We start from the raw sequence: 22,588 nt of genomic DNA on the forward strand, positions 1-22,588 counted from the left end.
GCGCATGAGGGGAAGGTTGAGCCGGGCCGGGAGGAAAGGGGACAGTCAAAGGATGCGGAAAGTGAGGAGAGTAGTGTCGAAGAGGCAAAGTCAGGATACAGGAGGGAGAAGGATCTAGCAGAAGGGGGAGAGCATAGGATAGAAGAGGAGAGAGTAGTGGGAAGGGCTGAGTGGATAGGGTTGGATGAGAGATGGAGAGAGTAGTGAGAAGGGCTGAGTGAATAGGGTTGGATGAGAGATGGAGAGAGTAGTGAGAAGGGCTGAGTGGATAGGGTTGGATGAGAGATGGAGAGAGTAGTGAGAAAGGCTGAGTGGATAGGGTTGGATGAGAGATGGAGAGAGTAGTGAGAAGGGCTGAGTGGATAGGGTTGGATGAGAGATGGAGAGAGTCGTGAGAAGGGCTGAGTGGATAGGATTGGATGAGAGATGGAGAGAGTAGTGAGAAGGGCTGAGTGGATAGGGTTGGATGAGAGATGGAGAGAGTAGTGAGAAGGGCTGAGTGGATAGGGTTGGATGAGAGATGGAGAGAGTAGTGAGAAGGGCTGAGTGGATAGGGTTGGATGAGAGATGGAGAGAGTAGTGAGAAGGGCTGAGTGGATAGGGTTGGATGAGAGATGGAGAGAGTCGTGGAGGGAGAGAGGGCTGAGTGGATAGGATTGGATGAGAGATGGAGAGAGTCGTGAGAAGGGCTGAGTGGATAGGGTTGGATGAGAGATGGAGAGAGTAGTGAGAAGGGCTGAGTGGATAGGGTTGGATGAGAGATGGAGAGAGTAGTGAGAAGGGCTGAGTGGATAGGGTTGGATGAGAGATGGAGAGAGTAGTGAGAAGGGCTGAGTGGATAGGGTTGGATGAGAGATGGAGAGAGTCGTGAGAAAGGCTGAGTGGATAGGGTTGGATGAGAGATGGAGAGAGTCGTGAGAAAGGCTGAGTGGATAGGGTTGGATGAGAGATGGAGAGAGAAAAGGAAACACAGTAGTGATCAGCGACATGGAGGGGGGTTGTAGTGAGATTAGTAGGCGGACAGCCTCTAGCTGTTGGTTTCATATGTGAAAATCAACATGTGAAACTTTATGTGAAATGTCACCACATGTGGAATCATGCGATTTTCCGTAAGGGAGACGAAAGATGTGAATGTGAGGATCCATCCCAAATGGCACCTTATTCCCGACATAGTGCACCACTATGGTCAAAAGTAGTGCACTATAAAGGGAATAGGGCGCCATTTGGGACACACCCTCAGTTCTATTTACACAAGTGTGCACTCCGTGTAGGTGTTTTTCTTCTTCATCGGAGCGAGCGAAAGTTGCGCTAAATGGCTCAGAAACAAATTCTAAACATACAAGATTGTGACAACCCCACGCGTCCCATGTCACTGTCGTGATCCTATGAGAGGAAAATGAACTCATGGCTACAATCATTCTTCACTTGACATATTACAAACTCTAGTTTTCCATACTTGTTATTAGCATCTTAGAAAAATACACATTTGGTTGAACATTTTTATATAAAATGTACAAATAAAAAGAAAAAAGTGAAATCACACAACTTGCCTCACAGTAATTGAATGTACAGTTAGAAGGACAATATCTGCAGACAGAACTATGATATGGCTGGCTGGAGGGTAAATATGAACCTAACATCATATAAACATGAAATAAAAGAATGGGGAAACTAGAGAGTTAAACCTGTAGTGTAGATAAACATGGTATTGTAGTGGCTTAACCTCAAACAAATATATTTGTTTAAATAGATACACCATCTCTTGATAATCAGAAAAATACAGAACAGGTGTATCTGCAATACAAAGAACATTTGAAATGAACAAAAAAACTGGGATAAAGGAAGAGAGGGATAGAGGGAAACCTGCTGTAAAAGAGAAGAGACACCAGACAGACAGCGAGATAGCTCTGGTGCATCGTCATGACTCATGATGACCTTAGCTCAACACAGAGCTAACTAACGCCACATGATTGGTGATGTGAGAGTGTGAAATCACAGAGAGAGACAGAGAGAGAACATAAGGGCACTGAGGTCACTGCACCCAGCAATTTCGCAACCCTAGATATGGTATAAACAAATATTCTCTCATCAAACAATCCAAGACATGCTCTAGTCTAGCCACATAACCCTGGGATACAGCCAGCATACTGTATAGGAAAAACATGGTAGAGGGATTGACAGATGGAGGGTTAGAAAGAGAGGGGTGGAGGAGTCCTGCAAATAACTAGCAACTCTAACCTTTCTCTACATAAGTTAAAAGCAGCTACTTTGTGTTTCTGTCTGTTGTAAATCTACTAGCGCCATGGACCCCTCTATTAGGTTCCTTGTTTTAGGCCTGTTTTATGAGGGTAAAATAACGCTAACTCCACCCTAATTATACTAGATTGAGAACATTTGACTTACAACCGACGAGCCAATGTCTGCTAGTTGAAATAGCAAACTGTTATGCTGCCTGGGCACAATCATGAGTAGGGCAGGGTTTTACATTTAAATAGCTCCTAAAATAAAATGATAAAACACCTAGGCTGTGTCCCAAATGGCACCCTATTTCCTATGTAGCGCACTTCATTTAACCAGGGTCCATTGGTCTCTGGTCAAAAGTAGTGCACAGTACACAGAATAGCTTGCCATTTAAAATACACCCGGTGTAAGTAGGGCCTTGGGAATTTGAGGTGCAATGACATAACACTGACTGAAACCTTGAAAAAAAAAATTCAACGTCAAAGTAACATCAGAAATCACCTCAGGTTGTAGCTTACAGTGTCATGGTGCTTCCTTACAGATGATGCTATAGATATGTTGTATATAAAAAAGGTATGTAAAACTGCAGAAAAATATTCAAATATATTAATTTATCTTAAATAAAATTACACCTCTTGCTGCCCTTTTTTGAGTGTACTGTACCTGCCGACGTTTTTGCTTTGATACCTTGGTGTAGCAGTCTATGGAAGCGTTAGAAATCACAGGGGAAACGTTTATCTGAGTTTGAGGCTGTGTCTGAAATGGCACCCTATCCCCTACGGGCCCTGGTCAAAAGTAGTGCACTACATAGGGAATAGGGTGCCGTTTTGGACCCAAGCTGAGTTTAAGACTTGAAGGCAAAAAAATATTTTCATCTGTTCCCCCATTCTGCATTAATATACAACCCACCCACCATCCACAGAACAATACAAATCCCTTAGTTTTCTATAAACTAATGTTAAAAACACACTAAGGAAGGAGTCCGAAGTTACAGTACGTTCTGGCACAGCACTGATAGGCAGTCACACCGATCTGATTAGAAGACAGTGCAGCGGTCTAGAACCAGATCAGACCAGCCCCACCCTCAGATGTCCAGCGCGTTGAATGTTGACTGAGCTAGACAGGGCCCAGAGGAAGACCCAGACAGAGACACAGGCTTCGTCCCAAATGGCACTCTAACCCCTACATAGTGCACTACTTTTGGAAAGTACTTTCACAAAGCAGTGCACTATATAGGGAATAGGGCGCCATTTGGGACGCACTTAAAGTCAGCCCACTCTGCTGTCCAGCTGTGTTACGATCCATCCTAAACCCAACAGCACCCACCACCTACGCAGTGGACATAGAACCAACGTCATTAAAAAGTCCTCCCCTTTTTTATATCCTTCTTTCTCCAAACAGTATTTCACTCTTTCTCTGTGGTTCTCAGGAGTGAGTCCAGCTGATGGGGACCCAGTGCGTGTCAGTCTCCACCTTCTTCAGAGCCACCTTCAGCTCGCTGAATGCCGCCGTCAGGTCGTCGTTGACAATGATCTTCTCAAACAGGTGGCCGTGCTGGCTTTCCATCTGCTGGGCGGTGCTCACCATCTCCAGGAAGTCCTCCTCCTGTTGAACAAGAATAGAATGGAATAAAATATACAGTCAGTTTATTAGGTACACACCCGTACAGACAGTGAGTCACAAAGCCGTGGTTTGCTATATAATGCAGGCACACAGGCATCGAGGCATTCAGTTACTCTTTGATTGAACGTTAGAATGGTCAAAACGAGTGACCTACAGTAAGCGACTGAGTGTGGTATGATCGTTGGTGCCAGGCACGCCGGTTACAGTATCTAAGATACGGCTGGTCTCCTGGGCTTTTCACGCACGACAGTGACTAGGGTTTACTGAGAACGGTGAGACAAACACAAAACATCCAGTCAGCGTCAGTCCTGTGGGTGAAAACAGCTTGTTGATGAGAGAGGTCGAAGGAGAATGGCAACAATCATACCAACTAACAGGCAGGCCACAAACAGGCAAATAATGGCGCAGAACGGCATCTCGGAACATACAACTCATCGGTCCTTGTCACGGCTAAATCACTTACAAACAAGAAGAAGTGGCTCCAGTGGGCACGCGATCACCAACACTGGACAATTGAGGAGTGGAAAAACATTGCCTGGTCCGACGAATACCGCTTCCTGTTGCGTCATGCTGATGGCTGAGTCAGGATTTGGCGTAAGCAGAATGAATCCATGGATCCATCCTGCCTGGTGTCAACGGTACAGGCTGGTGGCGGTGGTATAATGGTCTGGTGATTGTTTTCCTGGCACACGTTAGGTCCCTTGATACTAATAGAGCAACATGTCCATGCCCCAAATAATTCAGGCTGTTCTGGAGGCAAAGTGGGGTTCGACCTGGTACTAGATGTGTGTACCTAATAAACTGTATATTTTATCTATTTACTGCTTATCTTCGGTACAAGCTTTTGTCGATGGCCTATGAAGAGTAAAGGGCATGAGTAAGTGAGAATCTCAGGGACGACGGAGACATACACATAAACAAAGATAACAGCCATTAACACACATAAACAGACTGACGCAAACAGCCCTGTGTAACTGAAGGACACACACACACCCACATGTAGCCTAAAACACTTTACAAAACCTTAACACACACACAGAGTCCAAAACCTCAAGGAATTGTCATTATTTCCTCATTTGGCTACACATAGTCTATCTGATTCAGAAGAGAAATAAAATATTCCTAAAAACTGAAAAATACTAAACATATCTATAACTGACGAAGAGACAGACCAAGCAAGTAGAAGATCCATAATTGATACATGCCACTTTGGTTTTATGGAGACAGGCCAAAGACAGCTTGTAGACAAGGCATTCAAAATGGGATGGCTTCAGAAATGGAAATGTCTTGGGCACATGAACCTAGTAGCTATACAACTCCTGGCCTCATCGCTAGCTTAGTCCCAGATCTGCTTGTGCTGTTTTGCAACTACTATGGTCACTGTAATGAATGGAGTTGGCAAGATAGCACACATAGATCTGGGACCAGGCTAGCTACCACCTCACAGTTTCCCCTCTCTGATGGCATGGTATTATACCGCACGGTGATATGTTTATACGGCCTGGTCCCTTCCAGCCTCAGACCCAGGGAACATGGCAGGGTTAGAGCGGCTAGCTACATTTAGCTAGCTCCTTTTACTAGAGGAATACTGAGCTTCAGATCTCCACTGAGATACGGTCACTGACTCTGCCAAACACACAAATATAAATACATATATACAGACACATTCATAGGCAGGAATACAGACACACATACTGATGCAAATGCACACACACACACACACACACACACACACACACACACACACTAATGCACACACAAACTCATTACAATCTACAATTTTAGAATGTCTCCTTTTTGTCAGCCTAACAGCTCCGAGCCAGGAGTTACTTCAGCCTGTTGCTCGTGGTTTTCCGCCTCATAGTTGATTAGTCATGCAGCTAAAATTAAACGGTCGCCATGACACGACAATAACTAGTTTTCAAGCCAGTCTCTGCAAACATACCACTCTGCCTCCGACACAGCCCTCATACAGCTTTCTCTCCCCCTGTATTCACTGTCTACTGTACAAGGCAGTAAAAAATCCACCCACATTATATCACGGTCTATTGTCTTTTGAGAGATGGCTTTATCCTCCTCCGTCTGGGAGGAAGGGAAGAGGTTGAGGAGGGAGCAGGAGGTTTGTTGGTCAGGGCTGAGAGGAAGTTGAAGTGGCTCAGTCCGTCCGTACACCATATATTCCCTCCGGTGATCCAAGGCTGTTGACCCTTGGTAGCCTTCCTCTGTGGTCAGCCCTTGGAAAGGATGGAGGTTGGATGTGGACACAGTGACCCAGGGTGCTTCTAAATGGCACCCGATTCCCATAGGGCTCTGGTCAAAAGTAGTGCACTATGCAGGGAATAGGGTGCCATTTGGGACGCACAACCAGCTATTGCTGCCAGCAGCTCTCCAACCCTTTGGACATTAGACCAGGAACTGGCAACAGGACGGTGGGGTGGACATCTGACAGAAGAAGCCCTAGAGACGCTGTGTATGCCGTTTCCATGTCGACCAGTCGGTCAGTGTCCATGACATGGCAAGTCTCCCTCTCGATGACCATAGCAGGCCATTATGGGGAGAGAGAGATAAAGAGAACAAGAATGAGAGGAGACAGAAAGACCTGACAGAGACCGAGAGAGAAAGAGAGAGAGATACAGAGACCGAGAGAAAGATAGAGACCTTAAATTGAATTGAAATTGAGGAAGAGAAACAGAGACCGAGAGAGAGAGCGAGAAACAGAGAATGAGAGAGAGAGCGAGAAACAGAGACCGAGAGATACAGAGACCGAGAGAGAGAGAAAGATACAGAGACCGAGAGAGAGAGAGATACAGAGACTGAGAGAGAGAGAGAAAGATACAGAGACCGAGAGAGAGAGAAAGATACAGAGACCGAGAGAGAGAGAGAGAGAGATACAGAGACCGAGAGAGAGAGATACAGAGACCGAGAGAGAGAGAAAGATACAGAGACCGAGAGAGAGAGAAAGATACAGAGACCGAGAGAGATACAGAGACCGAGAGAGAGAGATACAGAGACCGAGAGAGAGAGATACAGAGACCGAGAGAGAGAGATACAGAGACCGAGAGATACAGAGACCGAGAGAAACAGAGACCTTAAACTGAAATTGAGGAAGAGAAACAGAGACCAAGAGAGAGAAACAGAGAAACAGAGAGAGAGATCTATGGTACTGAGCCAGGATAAGGTCTCCTCTCAGTCCTGATGTCTCTTGGCCATCCCCTTGTAGGTCAGGCCCTCAACGGAAAATCTGCTTTTATTCATACACATAAAATGCACCTGCCCTCTGTATTAAAATGATATAAAATATCAGAACAGATCTGGTTCGGCAAGAGGTCCCTGATTTACTCTCTCTCAAAGAAGACAGAATGTCATTGCTTGGCTAGAGGGAAAGGTAAGATATCAGTAAGTAGCCCTATCACATGATCCCTTTACTTATAATACTGCTCTTACTAGGAATATGAATATGGACATATTACAGTATCATAACTGATTTTGGACTCATATTTCACGTCAGCCCCATTTGAAAACAGATATGAATGCATTCAGGTAAAATAAAGCATAGACGGCTCTGTTAAAACAATGAAACGTCTGTTCTCCAGTAGTCTGGATGGGACAATGACCAGACCTGCTGCCTCTAACATTCGTCTCGACTGAAAGAAATATAGCAGGCGGAGAATATAATCCAGCAGTGACATGTCCACCAAACAAAGTCTTTCTTTCTTTAATAGCTGGGACCTGATGGTTTAAAACGCTGTCTGTCAATCTCTAGAGAAGGTTACAGAAAGGGCTTTGGTAACAGGAAATATTTCAACCAGGTAACAAAATGAAACGCTGGGGCTGGATGTGTTACCTGAGCTCTGAACACTGGATCTAATAACGGTATTATAGGCCAGGGCAATCAATGTCAAAGTCTGCCCTGTTTTTGGCAACTACAGCTTACTGTTCACATGAGTTATACTGAGATCAGAGGGTTACTTTCACCCAAAGGTCAAACAAAGGTCGATAGCATGACCTCTGACCTCTCTCTGTTTGACCTCTCACACCTCAGGATGGTCGTCATCATGCATGATGGAGCTGTTTACCTATATCCTCTAGCCCAAGAGCTTCACGAGAAGAAATCCGCGATCTCAGAGATGTAGTCAGTTCACGACTGGAGGAAAAAGTGATGCTTCTGACTTTAATACATTATGTCAGTATATCAGTGAGGTCACCGTTGAATTTGTCATCATTTAATGCTTTAAGGATGATTTTAAGAATATATTCTGTCCCTCTGACATATTGTGCTTAAAACAGTGACGGTACTATATAACTTAGTGACGGCTCAACGAAGGATGTTCTGAGTTAAGAGCGGCTGTGTCTAACCCTGTCCTTTTCCAGAGCCGTGTTGGGCTGTGTGTTAGGTTAGGTCATGGTGAAAACACAGAGGTATGTGTGGAGTAACACCTCAAAGTGGGGCTGAGGCCGTGCTCTAAATTGCTCCCTATTCTCTGAATAGTGCACTACTTTTGACCAGGGCCCATAGGGCACTATATAGGGAATAGGGAGCCATTTAGGGCAGGCCCTGATGGTCTGAGCTGAAAAGAGCAGACACACAGAGGGAGAGATGGAGAGAGAGGGAGAGAGAACAGACGAAAGGCAGAGAGCGGCCCAGAGCCCTGCGGGGCCGCGAAGGCCGAGGCAGACATCCCACTGAGCCGCCCGCCGATCTGATCTGCACCTGCCGGTCTACACCTCCTCCTCCCCTCCCCTCCCCTCCCCTCCCCTCCCCCAGCTCGGTTGACACGACCTTCAGCGCTGGCGCGTGGAAAGCCTCCACGCCTCCAACATGACAGCCACTCTCTCTCCCCCCTCACTCTTTTTCTCACCCCCACCCTCTCTCGCGTCATCATATCACTCCATCCCGGCCCGGCATGTGGCTGTGACCTGGGTTCTGGCCCGTAGCGTGGCCCAGCGGAGAGAGACACGCGAGCGCCGGACCTGATGACCCGGCGGGCTGGGAAAGTCATCAGCTGCCACACGTCTATGCCACCACCACGGCAACGCGCCACGGCTAATTGGTTTCACGTGGGGCCCGGCTGTGAGCTGCGACTTGCTGCGGCGGAAAGGTGTGTAACACACAACCACACACACACATATGCTCGCACACACAAGCAAGCACCCATACACCCATACACCCTAGCCTGCAACAGAAAGCTGTAGGTAGTAAATATGACCTCACCACCACAACTAGCTCCCCCAAAGCCCCAGATAAAGTTTGTGTTAGGTGGGTTTCTGATAACCTACTGGTACGCAACAGCTTGGTCGATCACCTTTGATCCTACCTTATAACGTGTCATTACACGCCAGCACACAGTGACACACACAAAGACCACATCACTTTTCACTGGAGACGTCTGAGTGGGAAGTGTGCTTCCAACGCAATTAGCCAATCATTATCCAATTTGTGGATTTATTATCTTTAAAAAAAAAAAGAAGTTGTTTGACGTTCTAAAACGGCCTGTTTTACCAGAGTACTGTTCTTCAAAATGTGTTAACTTTTACACCCCTGGATCAAGTTTGATCCTTCCCACCACGTCACATTTACCCTGCATGAAGAGGACCTCTCTGAGAGAAGTGTGCTTAACGCAAATAGCAATAGTCATTTCAACTTTCTGACGTTGTGTGACATTCTAAAAACGTGTTTTTACTTCAAAAAGACGCAAACTTTTAAGCGCAAGGCTTTTCTGTCACAGATTTTTGACAAGGTGAAACGTTGAAACGTTTCATCTCTTGACAACACGAAAACATTTGTTTTTGCTGACGTGACTTACGGAGAATGATTTGGCAGATCCCTTGTCGTCCTTGCCTGAGATGACCTTAGCGTTCCGTCTGCTCTCCCGCAGGCGCTCGACGGGCGGCGGCTTCACGAACACCACATAAGGTTTAAACTCTGCCGTCCTCAGGTGCTTTATCGTCTGCGACACACAGAGGAGAGAGAAAACACAGTTAGCAGAGGAGATAGATGAACCAGACAATCTGGAGATATCGCAGAGTGGAATTAGACCCAGATCTCCATCTGTCACAGTGCAGAGGCGATGACACATTACACAGCTGGGTCGCGTTGACACGTAGCACACAGTGTGTGTGTGTGTGTGTGTGTGTGTGTACTGAACCGCAGCCGAGCAGTGTTAACCGGCGCCGGTCCACCTCCCTCTGGGCCCGATACCACGGCCTCTCGCTGTGTTCTGCTGAGCGGGTTCAAAACCCTGGGCCGATACGAAGGCCGCGTCCGACACGACACCCTATTCCCGATTAGGTGCACTAGATAGGGAATCGGGTGCCACTTGGGACCCAGGCGAAGACAGGAGCAGAAGACAGGAGGGAAGTGGCGCGAGACTACCATACATTTCCATCACAGAGAGGGACGAGAGGAGGAAAGCTTTCATCCGGCGCTCGGACGGTCAGCACGGGAGCAGTCAACATCCCTCGCTCTGCAACACCACCGGGCTGACATGAAACTCATGTGACTGACTACTGAGCGGGGTAGAGAGCTACAAGGGAGCACAAAGGCTCAGACACGTGCGAGCACGCACATATAAACACAGGTACACACACAGCATGGGCTAACGAGGGGCTCAGCTAACTGCTTGCTACTTGATCAGGGAGAGATGGTTCGAAAACATGCCAGTAATCTATATAATAGTGTATTTCGGCCTTTATATGATTATTTACTCAGAGAAAACAAACAGAGGATGCCTATGGGGCCTAGGCAAGAGAGTGTGTGTGTGTGCGAGGCAGGGTTGAGGCAGGGTGGGTGCTAGGCCTGGCCTGGGGTAACAGGATTGTAACTGTGGGGTTTGTGGGCTTTCAGTAACATACAGGCCACTTATGAAAGGCAGATCATCACCACCACCCAGACACATAAGCCAAAGAGGAAATCTTCAAATAAAGAACATTAGCAGTAATTGCTGCTAAAAATACCAGCCAGGTTTGGTTGGTAACCCTGTAAGCAGCCATGGCCTGCAGAAAGCCGCCGCTGCCTCTGATGTCTTCTGAAGGATGAGATTCCTCCAGGAGATAGGCAGAGAGAGAGGTGGAAATATAAACGCAACATATAAAGTGTTGGCCCCAAATTTCATGAGCTGAAATAAAAGATCCCAGACATTTTCCAGACACACAAAATGCTTAATTTCTCAAAAATTCTCTGCACAAATCTGTTTACATCCCTGTTAGTGAGCATTTCTCCTTTGCCAAGATTATCCATCCACCTGACAGGTGTGGCATATCAAGAAGCTGATTAAACAGCATGATCATTACACAGGTGCACCTTGTGCTGGGGACAATTAAAGGCTACTCTAAAATGTGCAGTTTTGTCACACAACACAATGCCACAGATGTCTCACATTTTGATGGCTTGTGCAATTGGCATGCTGACTGCAGGAATGTCCACCAGAGCTGTTGCCAGAGAATTTAATGTTCATTTCTCTACCATAAGCTGCTTCCAACGTCACTTTAGAGAATGTGGCAGTACATCCAACCAGCCTCACAACCGCAGACCACGTGCATGGCGTTGTGTTGGCGAGCGGTTTGCTGATGTCAACATTATGAACAGAGTGCCCCATGGTGGTGGTGGGGTTATGGTATGGGTAGGCATAAGCTACAAACATTTGCATTTTATCTATGGAAATTTGAATGCACAGAGATGCCGTGACGAGATCCTGAGACCCATTGTTGTACCATTCATCCACCGCCATCACCTCATGTTTCAACATGATAATGCACGGCCCCATGTCGCAAGGATCTGTGCACAATTCCTTGATGACGAAAATGTCCCTGTTCTGGCCTGCATACTCACCAGGCATGTCACCCATTGAGCATGTTTGGGATGCTTTGGATCAACGTGTTTGATAGCATGTTCCAGTTCCTGCCAATATCCAGCAACTTTGCACAACCATTGAAGAGGAGTGGGACAACATTCCACAGGCCACAATCAACATCCTGATCAACTCTGCGAAGGAGATGTGTCGCACTGCATGAGGCAAATGGTGGTCACACCAGATACAGACCGGTTTTCTGGTCCACGGCCCTAACATACTGTTGTTTTTTATATTTTTGGATGGAGGGATGAAGGGAGATGGAAGGACATTGGGAGGGAACAGGAGTGGTAGAATGAAGGGTAGAGGAAAAGAATGAAGAGATGGAGGGTAGAGGTAAAGAATGAAGAGATGGGGGTAGAGGTAAAGAATGAAGAGATGGGGGGTAGAGGTAAAGAATGAAGAGATGGGGGGTAGAGGTAAAGAATGAAGAGATGGGGGGTAGAGGTAAAGAATGAAGAGATGGGGGTAGAGGTAAAGAATGAAGAGATGGAGGGTAGAGGTAAAGAATGAAGAGATGGAGGGTAGAGGTAAAGAATGAAGAGATGGGGGGTAGAGGTAAAGAATGAAGAGATGGGGGGTAGAGGTAAAGAATGAAGAGATGGGGGGTAGAGGTAAAGAATGAAGAGATGGAGGGTAGAGGTAAAGAATGAAGAGATGGGGGGTAGAGGTAAAGAATGAAGAGATGGGGGTAGAGGTAAAGAATGAAGATATGGGGGGTAGAGGTAAAGAATGAAGAGATGGAGGGTAGAGGTAAAGAATGAAGATATGGGGGGTAGAGGTAAAGAATGAAGAGATGGAGGGTAGAGGTAAAGAATGAAGAGATGGGGGGTAGAGGTAAAGAATGAAGAGATGGGGGGTAGAGGTAAAGAATGAAGAGATGGGGGGTAGAGGTAAAGAATGAAGAGATGGAGGGTAGAGGTAAAGAATGAAGAGATGGGGGGTAGAGGTAAAGAATGAAGAGATGGGGGTAGAGGTAAAGAATGAAGATATGGGGGGTAGAGGTAAAGAATGAAGAGATGGAGGGTAGAGGTAAAGAATGAAGATATGGGGGGTAGAGGTAAAGAATGAAGAGATGGGGGGTAGAGGTAAAGAATGAAGAGATGGAGGGTAGAGGTAAAGAATGAAGAGATGGAGGGTAGAGGTAAAGAATGAAGAGATGGGGGGTAGAGGTAAAGAATGAAGAGATGGGGGGTAGAGGTAAAGAATGAAGAGATGGGGGTAGAGGTAAAGAATGAAGATATGGAGGGTAGAGGTAAAGAATGAAGAGATGGGGGGTAGAGGTAAAGAATGAAGAGATGGGGGGTAGAGGTAAAGAATGAAGGGATGGAGGGTAGAGGTAAAGAATGAAGAGATGGAGGGTAGAGGTAAAGAATGAAGAGATGGAGGGTAGAGGTAAAGAATGAAGAGATGGGGGGTAGAGGTAAAGAATGAAGAGATGGGGGGTAGAGGTAAAGAATGAAGAGATGGGGGTAGAGGTAAAGAATGAAGAGATGGAGGGTAGAGGTAAAGAATGAAGAGATGGAGGGTAGAGGTAAAGAATGAAGAGATGGGGGGTAGAGGTAAAGAATGAAGAGATGGGGGGTAGAGGTAAAGAATGAAGAGATGGGGGGTAGAGGTAAAGAATGAAGAGATGGAGGGTAGAGGTAAAGAATGAAGAGATGGGGGGTAGAGGTAAAGAATGAAGAGATGGGGGTAGAGGTAAAGAATGAAGATATGGGGGGTAGAGGTAAAGAATGAAGAGATGGAGGGTAGAGGTAAAGAATGAAGATATGGGGGGTAGAGGTAAAGAATGAAGAGATGGGGGGTAGAGGTAAAGAATGAAGAGATGGAGGGTAGAGGTAAAGAATGAAGAGATGGGGGGTAGAGGTAAAGAATGAAGAGATGGAGGGTAGAGGTAAAGAATGAAGAGATGGAGGGTAGAGGTAAAGAATGAAGAGATGGAGGGTAGAGGTAAAGAATGAAGAGATGGGGGGTAGAGGTAAAGAATGAAGATATGGAGGGTAGAGGTAAAGAATGAAGAGATGGGGGTAGAGGTAAAGAATGAAGAGATGGAGGGTAGAGGTAAAGAATGAAGAGATGGAGGGTAGAGGTAAAGAATGAAGAGATGGGGGGTAGAGGTAAAGAATGAAGAGATGGAGGGTAGAGGTAAAGAATGAAGAGATGGGGGGTAGAGGTAAAGAATGAAGAGATGGGGGGTAGAGGTAAAGAATGAAGAGATGGGGGTAGAGGTAAAGAATGAAGATATGGAGGGTAGAGGTAAAGAATGAAGAGATGGGGGGTAGAGGTAAAGAATGAAGAGATGGGGGGTAGAGGTAAAGAATGAAGGGATGGAGGGTAGAGGTAAAGAATGAAGAGATGGAGGGTAGAGGTAAAGAATGAAGAGATGGAGGGTAGAGGTAAAGAATGAAGAGATGGAGGGTAGAGGTAAAGAATGAAGAGATGGGGGGTAGAGGTAAAGAATGAAGAGATGGAGGGTAGAGGTAAAGAATGAAGAGATGGGGGTAGAGGTAAAGAATGAAGAGATGGAGGGTAGAGGTAAAGAATGAAGAGATGGGGGGTAGAGGTAAAGGGAAGATTGTGACTGGGTCAGGGACTTGTGTAACTCACATGAGGCTGAACGTCCAGTAGGCACACCTTGTTCTTGGACAGGACCGAACGCACAGAGTCCAGACTGGTGCCATAGTAGTTCCCTTTATACTCACCATGCTCTATGAACCTACAAAGAGAGAGAGAGGGGGGGGGGGGGGGGGGGTGAGCAAGCGAGAGAGAGAAAGAAAGAAAAGAAAAAGGGAGATTATATAAAAAAAACTTTAATGTCCTTAAAGAGGCAATTCATTTTGCAGCACTCACTCACTCACTCACTCACTCACTCACTCACGTGTGTGTGTGTGTGTGTGTGTGTGTGTGTGTGTGTGTGTGTGTGTGTGTGTGTGTGTGTGTGTGTGTGTGTGTGTGTGTGTGTGTGTGTGTGTGTGTGTGTGTGTGTGTGTGTGTGTGTGTGTGTGTGTGTGTGTGTGTGTGTGTGTGTGAGTGAGTGAGTGAGTGAGTGAGTGAGTGAGTGAGTGAGTGAGTGAGTGAGTGAGTGAGTGAGTGAGTGAGTGAGTGAGTGAGTGAGTGAGTGAGTGAGTGAGTGAGTGAGTGAGTGAGTGAGTGAGTGAGTGAGTGAGTGAGAGAGAGAGAGAGAGAGAGAGAGAGAGAGAGAGAGAGAGAGAGAGAGAGAGAGAGATAAGTAAAAAAACACAATAGTAGGTCAGTGAGTAAAGGTTTCACTCACATCATTTAGAAGTACAGGCTGGGATTAACATTAATATTAACGTCAAATAAAACCAACGTATTACTCCCCTAGCCTAGTTACCATCTTATTCCTAGGCACTCCTTTCTTATTTAGATATACTATCCACACACACTCCTAACTGAGATTGTGTTCAGAATAAGATCATTCTAAAAGCCTACAGTACCGCAGGGACTAGGGATTACTCTTCCAACCACTGACCAATCCTCAGATAGCATTCTTCAGTACAACACAAATCCAGACAGTCTGGCACAATAACCCTTTATATAATCTTCTATGCTACACTTTAAATCAGTAACACCTGTTTGTTTAAAGTGTAGGAGAATGCCAGGAGCGTGTCTAGTATATGTGTGTGTGTGTGTGTGTGTGTGTGTGTGTTTTACTAAGTTTACATTTCTAAATAATAAGACAGTGTGTGTGTGTTGGTAGACTTCGTGTGTATTCCAAAAAGCCACCTCAGACCCTATATAGTGCACTACTTTTGACCAGGGTCCACACGGGCATAGGGCAGTGCACTACGTAGGGAGCAGGGTACCATTTTGGACACGCCATCAGACTGGTCCTGATGATCGCTGGGCTGAATGTCTGTACTTGCAGTACTAAAATCCATGTAAAACTCATTTTATAGTAATTGCCTCATGTAAGGACATTTTATTCTGTTTCAGAAAAGGAGCCGGGAGTCTAACAAGCTCTTATATTTGGTTATGGGAAATTCATTTCATTTCATGTTTAAAAAGGCATGCCATAGCCATACACTGAAAAAGGCTATGCTGTTTGTTGTCACAAGTGCTGTTATGTAGATAAGAGTAGAGTAGAATGCCAAGACCGGTTCAACTAAATTGGGAATGTATGGATGCCATCCATTTTGTGCAGGGAATAGGGCTTTCCTTGGGAAAGCTACACACACTGCTAGTTACTGCCCGTGGCCCATTTCTCATGGAGCTTTTCCCTACTGGCACAGAGAGAGAGTGCCTGTGTGTGTGTGTGTGTGTGTGTGTGTGTGTGTGTTTGTACAGTGTCATGAGTGCATGCATCACAGCACAACGCAAACAACAAGGCTATCTCACTCTTCTCCTCTCTCCAGTGCCTTGTAATTTGTGTTTGTGTGTGTGTGTGTGTGGATTGTCCAGAGCGTCGAGGCCACATCACAGTCCCAACATTCACCCCTAACTCTCAACTCCCCGACAGACATCCTATGCCGTGCCCCATGACCAACCACAGCTGAAGCAGCCCTACCCTGGTCCCAGCCTCGCTCTGCATGCTCTGACAGCCCAGCCATCCTGTTGTGTGTGTGTGTGTGCGCGCGTGCATGTTGTGTGCTTTTAGAGAGCGAGACAGCCGGAAAGGCATCCATCACGAAGGATGTTAATTTCTGTTTCAATTTGTCCGCCCCGCATAATGTGAGAGCGGCTACCGAGTGTGAGTGTCGGCGTCGGGGCCACCTCAAAGAAACACACACTGACATGCGCACACACACACACACACAGGGCAGAGAGGGGCCCTCTGTGACCTTGGAGCCCTTTGTAGAAGAGTTTTGTTACCAAGCCAGGGCCTGGCCCTGTCAACACCACCTCACACTCAGTCAGGGAGAGTCATAGGGGAGAACCCTGGTCTATTTACAGAGAACCCTGCTCACGTCAGCTGAGGTCATTCACCAGTCTGTCTCACAGTTACACTGCCCCTAGTGGTCAGGGAGGACACGGCAGAACGTGGTTGATTCCTGAAAGAGGTACTGTCTGAGACCTCCAATATAAGAGCTGTGTGTTTTAGTTGTTGTGCCTGTGTGAATGGATGGATGCAGACAGTATGTATTTGACGTGGTGTGTCTTGTATCAGAGGTGGTATTAGTGCTGGTTAAAGATGACCGCCGTTTCAGGAGTGTACTTACTTGTTGTTGTGAATGTCCGTCTCAAATATATTTTTGGAGATAAAGTGATACTCCACTCCTTCATTCTCCTGGTTTCTCTTCGGCCTGCTGGTGTCTGTAGTAGACAGACAGACAAAGAGAGAGAGACAGAGAGAGAGAGACAGACAGAGAGAGAGAGACAGACAAACAGACATCACTACTAATCCAGACATTCTGAGTCACAGTTCTGACAGGAATCATTCCTTATTACCATGACAGTATTTCCTCAGTAAAATACACAGCAGTGGTGTTCAGAGCTAGGCCCTGTGCATGATGGAGACCCTCCAGTGGCTAGGGCACTACTACAGTCAGACACTTAATGAAATGCAGTAGTCAACGTTTACTGAGGAACATTCAATTTGGCACAGTCAGTAGTGTACACACACGCACGCACATACACAGGAGCAGTTCCATTAGATGGAGACTGAGAGGGTAAGGTAGTTGAGTTGGGTAACTCTCATTAAGATCCGTTTCGACATTTGCTTCCTCATAAACCTCTGCCATTAAAAGGGCGACATGTGGAGGCAGCACAGTGTGTGTGTGTGTATGTGCAGTGTGGCCAGGGTCGAGTGGATTTGCAAGGGGCGAGAGGTCCCGCCGTGCCGTCTGCGGACATTGAACTGCCGCTTGTTAAATGAGAGATACAGGGGTCGGAGATCAACTCCGTTACACTCTTCAGACAAATTGACCGCACACTCCTTCCAGCTCCAAAATAAACTATTAAACTTTTATCACCGTTCCTGCAACCGCCACACCAGGTTTACAGTTTCTTCCCCGTTTTTATTTTCTAACTCGCCATGTGCCTGAGATGTGGCTATTTCTGGGATGTGGCCTCAGTCGTCGGAACAAAGTGTAGGGGCGTGGACTAACGAGTTCTTTTTCCACACTGTGTGTTTTTATGTGAGTGGCCAGTGGAGTTCACGGACGAACAAGTAAGTGATTTACTGGATCTTTAGCTCAGCTTGAAAACTAAGTCCATCCTTCCCAAAAGAGAGGAGGAAGACTGGACTCTGCAATGAATCAATTACTCATCAAGAAAATAGGCCTACATCTTCAGCCACAGTTGGAAAAACTACGAGGCCAGACCGTCATAACATATATTTATGTCTCGGAAGCCGTGATGAGTATTATACGCAACTGTACAAAATAGTCCTTCACAACATAGATTCAGACTAATACAATATATATGATTTCGCATCTGCTCAGTTGTATAGGAATTATTTACCGTGCAACAAAGGAATCTGAAATAAATGTCATTCCCCAATCATGGAAAATATCTGTCAGTGAATCTGGTCGTGAAATCAAAATGTTTAACCCGTATCCATCCTAATGGCTTATTGCAATGCTGCTATTGTTACTGACTGGCAGGCTGAAGGATGGTTTACATTCTACACACACATGGAGGGTATAAAAATACAGTCATTCAGAACACAAGCCTTATGGTGCTCTTCAGAAATACGTTTCTCAAATTAACAAAAGGAGGTAACGCTTCTTGGGTTTTTAATTGGAAACAACAGCGAGTGTCATCTGTAGGCCAACGTTGGCAGTGATCAAAATAAAAAGGAACAAGAGATACTGGTGTAACTATACGTTGTCTATAAGAGGTCAGACATAGAACCAGTGGTCACATTTGTGAACAATTAACAGGAGTCGTTATGGGAAAAAGAGCGACTGCGATGGGATTTTAATACCAGTGACATTTCAAGTGACAGACACAAAATGGGACACATCCACTATGCCACGCTGCATGTTACAAACATGGCAATTAATATCAACCGATTCCATCTATCCCTTCCTCCTCGCACATTTCCCAGCAAGCCTGCAGTAAATATGCAATTACTCTGGCTGTGTCCTGCTTAAATACATAAATCAAACCAATTCATTTTTCCTAACACGTTGGTCTTGGTTCAGGCTTGTGGGCTCAGAAAGAGAATTTTGCTCCTCAACGCAAAAAAATATAAAAAATAAAGTTACAAACTGAAAAACCTTGGCAGTGGTGTGAGTCTAAGTCATAACCAGCATTGGGGCTGGAAGGTGTTCAGAATTATGGCAAGCTGTCATTTAGTTCTTACAGACAGAGGGAGAGGGAGAGGAAGAAAGTGGTAAGGGAGAGAGAGTTGGAGGTGGAGAGGGCAGGGGGGAGAGGAAGGGAGCGTGGAGCTGGTGCCAAAACATGAGGCAGTGGAATGGCATTTCTTCAGGAGGTAGAAAATAAAGCAGTTCCTCCATCGCTCTGGGCCTGTCATGCAGCCCGCGATAAACAGACAATTACACCATCAGGAGGAGAACCACTCCACTCGCCTGGGTCCGGTGTGTGTGTGTGTGTGTGTGTGTGAGAAGGAGGGTGTGTGTGTGTGAGAGAAGGAGTGTGTGTGTGTGTGTGTGTGCGTGCGTGCGTGTGAGAGAAGGAGTGTGTGTTTGTGGGCCTTGAGACGCACAACCTGAGAGCAACGTCTTGGTGCTAGTCGCCCCCAGACAGCTCCGTGTTTGTGTGTGTGTGAGTCTTTGCATGGGTCTATGGACCTTCACCCTTACTAACACCCACGAAGGCAACAACAAAACTGGCAGCAGAAAGCTAAACATCATTTATCCAGGGTGATGGATGATTTCTTACCAGTTAAAATCACAGGGGGCATTTGGCCTCCGTTTAGTGACAATCTAACCTGGCACCTGATAGGTTTACATTTCTGTGCCATTGTACAGCCAATCTGATTTCAGTGCACCTCAGTACCAGTGAACCTCTCTCCTGGTCTGGGAGAGAGGTTCAGTCTCCATTAAACACACACCCCACCACCAGTCTGGTCTAGCATACGGGTCAGGTAGACTTACGTGGCACGGTCACACTGAAGTGTTGGGGGTCAGAGATCAGCAGTTTCCTTTTCAGCTCATTCAGACCTACCCCTGTGGGACCTAGACAGAGAGAGAGTGAGAGCGAGAGAGTGAGTGAGAGAGAGCGAGAGCGAGAGTGAGAGAGCGAGAGAGAAACCAGGACGGAGAGAGAGAGAGTTAAAGCATCATTAAAGCAACATCAGTCATGCATTCATCACCGCCTCCCCATAATAAAGGTGGGCGAGATAGAGGCCGGGCCAGAGGAGCAAGGCAGTGTGGAGGCCAGGTCTGGTCCAGGATGGGACGCAGCAGAGCGGAATTGTTTCCATCCCATACGCCAATGAGAGACACTGATAAATGTGTGATGGTGTTTACAGACCCAGGCACACACACACACACACACGTGCATACACACACAAACACACACACCTTGGCTAAGTCCATCCATGACTGGAACAGAGAGGGCCAGACTGTGAAAGTCACTGACTGAGACCTCTGTGCTCTCACTACTGTAAATATGACTGACGTGTAGTGAGAGGAGGAGTGAGGAGGAGAGGAGTGAGGGAGTGGGAGGAGGAGGGGAGTGAGGGAGTGGGAGGAGGAGAGGGAGGAGGAGAGGAGGAGAGGGACTGAGAGGAGGAGAGGAGTGAGAGGAGGAGGAGAGGACTGAGGGAGTGAGTGAGAGGAGGAGAGGAGTGAGGGAGAGGAAGGAGGAGGGGAGTGGGAGGATGACGGGAGTGGGAGGAGGGGAGAGGGAGGAGGAGAAAAGGAGGAGATGAGTGAGGGAGTGAGAGGAGGAGAGGAGTGGGTGGAGGAGAGGAGTGAGGGAGTGGGAGGAGGAGAGGAGTGGGAGGAGATGAGTGAGGGACTGGGAGGAGGAGAGGAGTGAGGGAGTGGTGGAGGAGAGGAGTGAGGGAGTGGGAGGAGGAGAGGAGTGAGGGAGTGGGAGGAGGAGATGGAGGAGGAGAGGAGTGAGAGGAATGAGGGAGTGAGAGGAGGAGGGGAGTGAGGGAATGGGAGGAGGAGAGGAGTGGGGGAGTGGGAGGAGGAGAGGAGTGAGGGAGTCGGAGGAGGAGGGGAGTGAGAGGAGGAGAGGAGATGGAGGAGGAGAGGAGTGAGAGGAATGAGGGAGTGAGAGGAGTGAGGGACTGGGAGGAGGACGGGAGTGGGAGGAGGAGAGGACTGAGGGAGTGGGAGGAGGAGGGGAGAGGGAGGATGAGAAAAGGAGGAGATGAGTGAGAGGAGGAGTGGGTGGGTGGAGGAGAGGAGTGAGGGAGTAGGAGGAGGAGAGGAGTGAGGGACTGGGATGAAGAGAGGAGTGAGGGAGTGGGAGGAGGAGGGGAGAGGGAGGATGAGAAAAGGAGGAGATGAGTGAGAGGAGGAGTGGGTGGAGGAGAGGAGTGAGGGAGTAGGAGGAGGAGAGGAGTGAGGGACTGGGAGGAAGAGAGGAGTGAGGGAGTGGGAGGAAGAGAGGAGTGAGGGAGTGGGAGGAAGAGAGGGGTGAGAGAAGGAGAGGAGTGGGAGGAGAGGAGTGAGGGAGCGGTGGAGGAGAGGAGTGAGGGAGTGGGAGGAGGAGAGGAGTGAGGGAGTGGGAGGAGGAGGGGAGTGAGAGGAGGAGAGGAGATGGAGGAGGAGAGGAGTGAGAGGAATGAGGGAGTGAGAGGAGGACGGGAGTGGGAGGGACTGAGGGAGTGGGAGGAGAAGGGGAGCGGGAGGTGAGAAAAGGAGGAGATGAGTGAGAGGAGGAGAGGAGTGGGTGGAGGAGAGGAGTGAGGGAGTGGGAGGAGGAGAGGAGTGAGGGAGTGGGAGGAGGAGAGGAGTGAGGGAGTGGGAGGAAGAGAGGAGTGAGGGAGTGGGAGGAGGAGAGGAGTGAGGGAGTGGGAGGAGGAGAGGAGTGAGAGGAGGAGAAAAGGAGGAGAGGAGTCAGGGAGTGGAAGGAGGTGAGGAGTGAGATGAGGAGAGGAGTGAGGGAGTGGGAGGAGGAGGGGAGTGAGGGACTGGGAGGAGGAGAGGAGAGGGAGGAGGAGAGAGGAGGAGATGAGTGAGGGAGTGAGAGGAGGAGAGGAGTGAGGGAGTGGGAGGAGGAGGGGAGTGAGAGGAGAAGAAAAGGAGGAGATGAGTGAGGGAGTGAGAGGAGGAGATGAGTGAGGGACTGGGTGGAGGAGAGGAGTGAGGGAGTGGGAGGAGGAGAGGAGTGAGGGACTGGGAGGAGGAGAGGAGTGAGGGACTGGGAGGAGGAGAGGAGTGGGAGGAGGAGAGGAGTGCGGGAGGAAGAGAGGAGTGTGGGAGTGGGAGAAGGAGAGGAGTGAGGGAGTGGGAGGAGGAGAGGAGTGAGGGACTGGGAGGAGGAGAGGAGTGGGAGGAGGAGAGGAGTGCGGGAGGAAGAGAGGAGTGAGGGAGTGGGAGAAGGAGAGGAGTGAGGGAGTGGGAGGAGGAGAGGACTGAGGGAGTGGGAGGAGGAGGGGAGAGGGAGGAGGAGAAAAGGAGGAGATGAGTGAGGGAGTGAGAGGAGGAGATGCGTGAGGGAATGGGTGGAGGAGTGAGGGAGTGGGAGGAGGAGAGGAGTGAGGGAGTGGTGGAGGAGAGGAGTGAGGGAGTGGGAGGAGGAGAGGAGTGAGGGAGTGGGAGGAGGAGAGGAGTGAGGAGGAGAGGAGTGGGAGGAGCTGAGTGAGGGAGAGGGAGGAGGAGAGGAGTGAGGAAATGGGAGGAGGAGAGGAGTGCGAGGAGGAGAGGAGTGCTGGAGTGGGAAGAGGAGAGGAGTGCGGGAGTGGAAGGAGGAGAGGAGTGAGGGACTGGGAGAAGGAGAGGAGTGGGAGGAGGAGAAAAGGAGGAGAGGAGTGAGGGAGT

The 22,588-nt window shown here is 47.9% G+C and overlaps 1 protein-coding gene across 4 annotated transcripts in view; it reads right to left on the reverse strand.

Moving 5' to 3' along the window:
- Nucleotides 1–1,485: 1,485 nt before the first annotated feature.
- Nucleotides 1,486–22,588, reverse strand: part of LOC139583739 (MAGUK p55 subfamily member 7-like) — a 268,462-nt gene continuing 247,359 nt past the window's right edge. For all 4 annotated transcript variants that reach the window (XM_071415154.1, XM_071415152.1, XM_071415151.1 and 1 more), the window contains 5 exons: nucleotides 19,742–19,822; nucleotides 16,895–16,988; nucleotides 14,322–14,430; nucleotides 9,669–9,812; nucleotides 1,486–3,846 (listed from right to left, as the gene is read on the reverse strand). In XM_071415154.1, coding sequence (XP_071271255.1) covers nucleotides 3,667–3,846; nucleotides 9,669–9,812; nucleotides 14,322–14,430; nucleotides 16,895–16,988; nucleotides 19,742–19,822 — 608 coding nt within the window. In that variant the 3' untranslated portion in view covers nucleotides 1,486–3,666. The remainder of the gene's footprint in view (nucleotides 3,847–9,668; nucleotides 9,813–14,321; nucleotides 14,431–16,894; nucleotides 16,989–19,741; nucleotides 19,823–22,588) is intronic.

The sequence above is a fragment of the Salvelinus alpinus genome, chromosome 8, assembly GCF_045679555.1.
Source record: "Salvelinus alpinus chromosome 8, SLU_Salpinus.1, whole genome shotgun sequence".
NCBI classification, from domain to species: domain Eukaryota; kingdom Metazoa; phylum Chordata; class Actinopteri; order Salmoniformes; family Salmonidae; genus Salvelinus; species Salvelinus alpinus.